Here is a 7,803-nt window from a genome sequence, read left to right as displayed (position 1 = left end):
TGAAAATCTTGCAGAATCGGGTTCTAATGAGATTTCTGGACTGGGGATTTCGTGAGGACAGTTTTTATTGTGATGTTTATTTTTGGCCCTTATGGTTCTATTCCCGGTCTTGGCCTAAAATTGGAATTAAAAAATCCTCATCCAAAGATTTTTCAATGCTCAATGAAGGTTTAATTTCAAATTAAAATCTCAAAACAGATGAAGGTTTGAAGTGTATGTTTGAGGAAAATTTGTGATTTGCCTGTTCCCTAATCAAAAAATGATGGGTTTATGGCTTGGAGAGCTTATCTGGTGGACAGATAAGAATGAATACCATGCTGCTGGCTCTTGTGTGGTTTAGCAGTGTTGCCAACTCTTGTGAATTTATTGTGCATTTTGTGATATTTGGTGTATTTTTAAAGCACCAGCTCCTGGAGTCAAGTGATTATATGAGAATCTATCATTCAAAACACGAACTTAAGTTTCCATCCCTCATAGTAGAGGAGAAAATGTCTAAAACATAACCGGAGTGTTCCCTAAAGGCTCAGAAACTAGAAGACAAATAAAAAAAACCCTCCAGATTTATTATTTTTTATTTGTGGGGTGGGGTCTGGCTGATGATTTTCAATGTTCAGTGCTGGCAGTACTGAAGCTGGCATGAGGGAGAGGTGTCGAGAAGATGGAGGGAGTCATAGTGTCCGTATCTTGTCTTCTCAGGTCAGCAGAAAGCAGAGGTTGAAGGGCAATGGAGGGAGCTGGAGCAGTGCTGCTGTAATGCCTCTCTTCAACAGCCGGCACATGCAGCAAAAGCACAAATCTCACAAAGCTCGGGGGATCTCGCGATGGGTTCTAAAATCAAAGACAACAGATAAGGTTAGGGCTGGCTGCTCCCTTTCCTCTAATGCCAGGGGCACTCCAGCTGCTGACAGTGCCACAGACCCTTCCCAGCCATGGTGCCTGGTCAGTCCGCACCGGTCACACTTCACAGCCGAACGGGGAGAGCCCCTTTCCTCTGAGGGGTGGGCCACAGGCCTCTTGGAGGGTGACAGAGTCTCTGAGGGAATGTACATGAATCACACGGGGAAGGAAGTGAAAGAGCTGCATAGAGCTGGTCAACACTGAATTTCTCCAGGGAGAAAATCCTCCCCACCCAGGACAGAGAGCGAGATGGGAAATCAAACCCCACAGGGTCCTAGAGCGTTGGGGCGTGGGTGGGGGGAGTAGAGTGTGCTGAGAGCGGAAAGGCAGAGCGGGGCTGTGGGATGCTTAGGGCAGGATTTTTCCCTACTGAACATGGCTGGCTTCTGGGGTACCAACAGTAAACACCTACTTAGATCCTCAAATATCTGGTCAGCGTCTGGTGTGGCACAGAGGTTCAGGAACTCCTTGGGAATGTCAGGGTTGGCACACAAAGGGGCGGATCTGATGCTGAGCACATGAGGTTTCCTGGTCACGGAACTGTCTATGAGGTCTTTCAGCTTCTTCACAGACTCCAGGGGGAATGAGAACTCTCCCACCTGCCAAAAAGAGAGACACATTGAAACTCACTCTGTCCATCTTCAGTCTACAGCAGTTTGAGAGTCCTAGAGCCTTATATATGGATTAAGTCTTTCTTCCAAGAAGGCTACCTTAGTAGAAGCCCACGCATTAGTCCAGATCCCAACATAAGTCTCCGTACAGCCACCTTTACTCCCATTGAGCAGTACCTTAATACACAAATAGATCCTTTATTTTCAGTGGGATACTCACGGAATGTGACACTACTCAGCAGGAACAATGGTGGCAGAATCTAGTCCCTGATGGGGCCAAATTACTCTCTGTTACACTGGTGTAAATCACAAGTAACTCCACAATTTGGTCCATTCCCTGGATTTTACACCCCAAGCTACAGAAATCCTTGACTGTTCAAGGGCAGTTGGATAAACACTGGTGCATGCTGGAGAACTAAACTTTATATCTGTCTTTGAACCAGCTGGCACTGGGCACTGCTAAGTTCAGGCTACGAGATGAGATGGAACCTTGCGTTCTTCTGTTATGGAAATTCCTTTGTGCACAGAAGGAGACGACATCCGTGACAGTACTGGGTATTTGCTCAGGTGATGTGGGACAGAAAACATGGTGATATTCTCCCATTGACTGCATTGGTCAACTTCCCAGCGTTCCTCCAATGCCGCACACACCTTTCCAGCATTCTCCTCCACTTGCCTTGGCCGCCGTCCCACCCACATCCCCAGCACTTCCAGCTTCCAGAGACGCGCAGGCTCTTCACGCGGCGATTTCAGCTCCGCTGAATGAAGCACAAGGCCAGTGATTGCAGAGTGAGTCAGCAAAGCAGCTGGCATTAGCATCTCCTGGCCCTCAGACCCCGTTTTCTAATTAATTGACCTGTGTTCTCCCCTGATGTAGCCTGAACTTTACAGGTTATCATCGTTGTGTTAGGAGAAGCCAGGTTCAGGATTGCCACCTGCTGCCATTTATTTACAATAGTTTCCCTTCACTTCCTGGCTGCTGTTTGCAAAGCATTAAAAACGGTGCAGAGTTATGGCAGCTTATTACTGGTATTGCTCTACTGGTTGAGTCTCTCCTGCACACTGAATAAACACATTTTACTTTTACTTTTTCTGGAGATAACAATACTGACTTACGTGTACATAGAGCATCTTTCAGTGAGAAGCATTTCAAAGCACTCTTTCCCCCTGCAGCCTATATTTCAACCTTGACAACTGTATATCATCTCTATCTAATCTGTCTATCTGTCTATTTTTTATGTTTATATTATGTCTCTCCCTTATTGTGGAGGTCTATAAAAGGGCTGTTGATACATTGGAGAGGGTTCAGAGAAGGGCCATGAGAATGATTAAAGGGTTGGAAAACCTGCGTTTTGTAATAGACTCAAGGGGCTCCATTTATTTAGTTTTAACATAGAGAAGGTTAAGGGGTGACTTGATCCTAGTCTATCCATATCTATATGGGGAACAACTATTCAACAATGGGCTCGTCAATCTATCCGAGAAAGGTCTGACACAATCCACTGGCTGGATGTTGAAGCTAGACAAATTGAGACTGGAAATAAGACATACATTTTTAACAGTGAGGGTAATTAGCCATTGGAACAATTTACCAAGGGTCATTGTGGATTCTCCATCACTGGTCATTTTAATGTCAAGATTGGATGTTTTTCTTATAGGTCTGCTCTAGTTCGGACAGGAATTATTTCAGGGCAGTTCTGTGTCCTGTGTCATACAGGAGGTCAGACTAGATGATCACGATAGTCCCTTCTGGTCCTGGAATTGTGGCATGCTTTAATTCCACCCTAGAGATGGTTGCATTTCAGTGTAAAGTGAGGTGATTCTCATGTCTCTGTGGTGACATTTACCCTGACCAAAGGGAAAGCAAGCTCTCAAACTAAGGGATGACAGTGGTGTATAGGGCGTATGCTGCCCTGTGCAGATGGCTGAATGTCATCCATAGTGTTTGCGTGGCTTTGTGATCATTTGGATAGAAAGGTGCTATATACCAGTGTAAGATTAGTTATACTAGGGACAGTAAACATTTATATAACCCCAGCCTTTAGAAGGTGCCTGAGGAGATCAGGGAGAGGAGACTCCTATGGACCATCCCTCGGGGACCTGCTTCTCTTTGCCGAACAGACCCAAGCAGCAAGGAGTAGGATCGGGGAGGTGGATGAGAGCCACCCTCTGCACTTCTACTGTCCATCTGAGGGGATGTCTCCAGCCTTGAGGAGGGTGAGATAGCCTGTTGACAGGTACTCGAGCAAAGGAGTCACACCATGGCCACACAAGCCTGAGCAGGCCTCACAGATCCCTTGTGTGAGCAAGTGCTGACATACCCCGATGTAACCAAGGCTATCGAACCATGGTGGTTCCACGAAGCACCACAATGTGCCACAGGAAGACATCATAATGCATCATAGGAAATGTAGTCTATCCATGGCCTATAAGGTAGAATGGGAGCATGAGACACCCAAACTACATCTCCCATGAGGCACTGCAGCAGCTCAGGAGGACACATACATTAATATTGACCAGAAATAAAACACTTGTTTAGATTTTCCTAATGGAAAATTCAGCCAAAATTCCTCTTTTCCTGCAGGAAAGTGTTGATTTTGAGTAAACCTTATGCTTTATTTGTGATATTGGCTTTGTGATATTGGTCATTAAGTTAGTGTGTTGTATATGGTTTTTTTTCTAATCCCAAATTCTTTATCCTTCCCACCTCTTTCCTAAATAGATTTGCTCCTTGTCTGACACATAGGCTGCCTGCTCAGTTTTAGCTCACTGCACCTTTCCACGTTCTCAGTTATTTCCAAAAAAATTCAGGCACTAGTTTAAAATCAAACCCAGGGACCTGTTAAACCGAAATGTATGTACTGAAATACCTGGGGCATAATGGTTACTGCAGTTATAGGGGACAGATGGGGACAAGCTAACAGCCACCTGCCTAGCAGAGGAAGAAACTGATTATGATTATGGTTATAAGCGTTATTTGTATTATTGATTGTAGCACCAAGAGGGTCCATCAAGATCAAAGCTCCATTTTGCTGAACAAACAGAGTAAGAGAAAGACCCTGCCTCAAAGACCTTACAACCTAAATGCAAAGGACAGGCGCAGTATGTGGAGAAGGGCTATAACCCATGGGCAGGGTGGCCAGGGAGTGGGAAGGGATATAAATACAGGAAAAGCGAATGAGGTGGTGGCTTGCCAATGTCACGTTAGTTCTCTGGTGTCTTTTGTTTGTTTTTCGATTCGTTGATTTGGGTTTCTTAACATAAATGTTGGGTGGGATTTTGTTCCTGAATTGGCACGTACTACACAACTGGCCCCGCTGATGTTGGAATTTATTCCTTACACAGTCTGGTCAAAGTTAGCGCATCAGTAGCAACCTCCTGTATGACCAGCCATATTGCACACTCATCGCTTCCTGCCCTTTCGGGGTATTATTAAAGATTAAAGTAACAATAGACTGTCAGAAGTGTGGGTACTTTCCAGTTTGCTGCTGCAAGCTAATCCTGCTTAGCTCTATGTGCTGCACCTGGGGCTACAGGAGGAATTAAAAAACTCTTACCTGGACTGTGACACAGTCAGAGAAGGCTGCCAGGGTGCACAGACACAGAACTGCAGTCAGGAAAGCCTTCATGGTGAGCAGAAGTCTCGGGAAGTGCCTCTCAGCTCTCGCCTTGCCTAGAAGTTCTTTGGACCTGGGTTTCCTTTAACCTGAAGACAACAAGGTGCGATTTTTAAAGGGTTCCCCTGTGGTTACTGTGTAACTAAGACACCACCGTCACTGGCGAGGGTCAATTATAACCTCCTTGGCAAAGAGCCAACTGAAGTGCCCGGGTAGAAACGAGGCCAAATAAAGATAACGCTCAATAAGCCGTGATCAATCTGTTTGACGTTTTACGTCTGTTGCTTGGCGTTTATGCTTGAATTCATCACTGACAGCCTCTGTAGCCCAGCTGTGATGGAGATCAAAGGCAAGCAAAGGCCCAATACTGCAAGCTGCTCAGTGCCTCCTGGGAGGTGCAGAACACGATCAGCTCCTAGGGCCTTCACTGGACTCGGGACATGGAATAACCTGGTCCCAGATGCAGGGGCGGCTCTATGTATTTTGCCGCCCCAAGCACGGCAGTCAGGCAGCCTTCGGTGGCATGTCTGTGGGAGGTCCGCTGGTCACGCGGATTCAGCGGCATGCCTGCGGGAGGTCCGCCAGTCCCGCGCCTTCGGCGTCCCCGCCGCCAAATTACCGCCGAAGCCGCGGGACTGGCGGACCTCCCGCAGGCGCGCCGCTGAAGGCAGCCTGACTGCCGCCCTCGCAGGGACCGGCAGGCTGCCCCCCGCGGCTTCCCGCCCCAGGCACGCGCTTGAAGCACTGGTGCCTGGAGCCGCCGCTGCCCAGATGTGCTGAGGATGCACTTCACCCCCATGCAAAGGGCCAGCACAGGAATGAGGCATCTCTAAAGTCCCACTTAGTCCTTCACAATAGGATCTAGATGGCACTTCAGTAATGCCTAGGCCTTGTGCTGGCTCTGTGTACCCTGAGTGTGAAACCAATTGCAGTTCCCCTAAGGGACGATGTCCAGTGACCAGGGTCACTGAGCTGCTGAGGAAGATGAATGGGGTGATTGGAAGGGGAAAGTCTGTGTTAGGGAAATGCAGACTCCTGCAGGGTGCTGAAAGCAGTGGGAAAGGCAAGTGTTCAGGGTGCCTCTAAAATTCAGGCTGTCTGAATATGGATTTAGGTGCCTACATCAAGGCACCAGCACTCCCATTTGAAAATCTGGCAGCTCAATTTTAAATTAAAACAAGAAAAGTTGTTTGTTTGCTTGGTTTGAATGTGGGACATTAGATTATGCTTTGAATAGTCCCAAACTAGTTCTGCCACTTAACCAAACCGGTGATGAGAAGACACCGTGATGCTCATAGTTAATGCCACGTGTTCATACACAGAAGCTGGAAATTACTATACCACTTAAATAGAAAACAGATGCTGGATTTCATTGTTTTATTACTGTCTATTGTTCTCCTGCCTAATTGGCACCACTCCTAATTGCAGTATAGCTTGTACCACTAGACTCATGGTCCAGTACAGCAAAGCACTTCAGCACATCCTTAACTTTACATACCTGTGCGATCCCATCTCTATTCTATTCTATTCTATTCTATTGGCTTAATTTCAGAAACATTAGGGAGGGGCAAAATTGTGTCAGCATATACAACAATTATTTGTGATTATATTATATCCTGGGGGGTGGGGGTGCACAAAATGTGGAAGACATACTGGAGTATATAGACCTCTGAGAAGTCAGGGAAACAAAAGTCTGGGGAGGGAACAAAAGTCTTGCTCCATAACTAACGATGCCTCTATTCTATTCTATTCTATATAGGTTCTTATGCTGCGCTCATCACCGAAGTATCTGAGTGCCTTCCAATAGTGCATTAAGCTAAATGACTACACGTCAGTCACATGTTGTTTGTTCTCTCAGCCTCTCCCAGGGGAGAAGTATGTGCAATGGAGTGTTTTGTTTTGGGACGATTTTGGTTTGTTTTGCTTTTAAAAAAATTATTCCTCTTGCTATATCTTTGCTAGAGAAGGCAAGACCAACAAAACATGCCCCGCACTAGAAGCAGAAGGTGGCGAGATTTGGGACGGTCCTTGGTTCTTGGGGAGCTCATTGGACAGTCTTGGACTGGCTCCTGAGAAAGTATTGCATCCTGCACAGATGAGCTTTACCCTTAGTGTAGAGGAGCGGAGGTCCATCCTGGAGCTTTAGATGGTCTTATCGACAATGTCCACACTATGAGCTAGAGGCACGCTCCCCAGCTCATGTAGACGTACTTGTACTAGCTTGATGAGAGCTAGCCTGAGTATAAATAGTAGTGTACTGGCTGATAGCTGTCGTGCCGAGTATGTACCCACAGGTTTCAGGTGCATTTGTACTTGACACAGCTAAACTGTGCCATTGCTACCACTGTCTGTGTGACCAGCAGCTACACTGTCAGTTATACTCCTGCTAGCTTGATGAGAGTGGCTACCTCTGGGACCCGTCAGGGTGGCCACTCATGCATTCCTGGAATAATGGACGTTCTGGTACTTCCAGGAACGGCGTGGGCCTCCTCTTGCCATCTGACCCTGCCCCCACCAGTGTGACCTTGGACGAATGGTGCATATGACGTCATGATGCATTTGGGAGGCACCATTTTTAAAAGCAGGCAGCTTGCGTGTGAGATCGCAGCAGCAGCAATGGAGTGGCATGTTCCTCAAAATGGTGTCCCCCTTCTGATACCAGACATCTGGTTTTGTCT

The 7,803-nt window shown here is 46.8% G+C and overlaps 1 protein-coding gene across 1 annotated transcript; it reads right to left on the bottom strand.

Annotated features, from left to right (window-relative positions):
- Nucleotides 1-763: 763 nt before the first annotated feature.
- Nucleotides 764-5,137, bottom strand: GUCA2A (guanylate cyclase activator 2A). The gene is made up of 3 exons (XM_065421186.1): nucleotides 5,066-5,137; nucleotides 1,310-1,496; nucleotides 764-828 (listed from the first exon to the last, which is right to left on the bottom strand). The coding sequence occupies exons 1-3, from the start codon at nucleotides 5,135-5,137 to the stop codon at nucleotides 764-766; spliced, it is 324 nt and encodes a 107-aa protein (XP_065277258.1).
- Nucleotides 5,138-7,803: the final 2,666 nt, after the last annotated feature.

The sequence above is a fragment of the Emys orbicularis genome, chromosome 22 (genome assembly GCF_028017835.1).
Source record: "Emys orbicularis isolate rEmyOrb1 chromosome 22, rEmyOrb1.hap1, whole genome shotgun sequence".
In the NCBI taxonomy this organism is placed as follows: Eukaryota; Metazoa; Chordata; order Testudines; family Emydidae; genus Emys; species Emys orbicularis.
Note: the sequence above shows the minus strand (reverse complement) of the source record. Positions and strands in the feature narration are given on the sequence as shown.

Coding starts and splice junctions, on each gene's coding strand:
- GUCA2A (XM_065421186.1), bottom strand. CDS start 5,137: ATGAAGGCTTTCCTGACTGCAGTTCTGTGTCTGTGCACCCTGGCAGCC. Junction 1,497..5,065: donor CTGACTGTGTCACAGTCCAG/GTAAGAGTTTTT, acceptor TCTTTTTGGCAG/GTGGGAGAGTTCTCATTCCC. Junction 829..1,309: donor CCAGATATTTGAGGATCTAA/GTAGGTGTTTAC, acceptor CTTTGATTTTAG/AACCCATCGCGAGATCCCCC.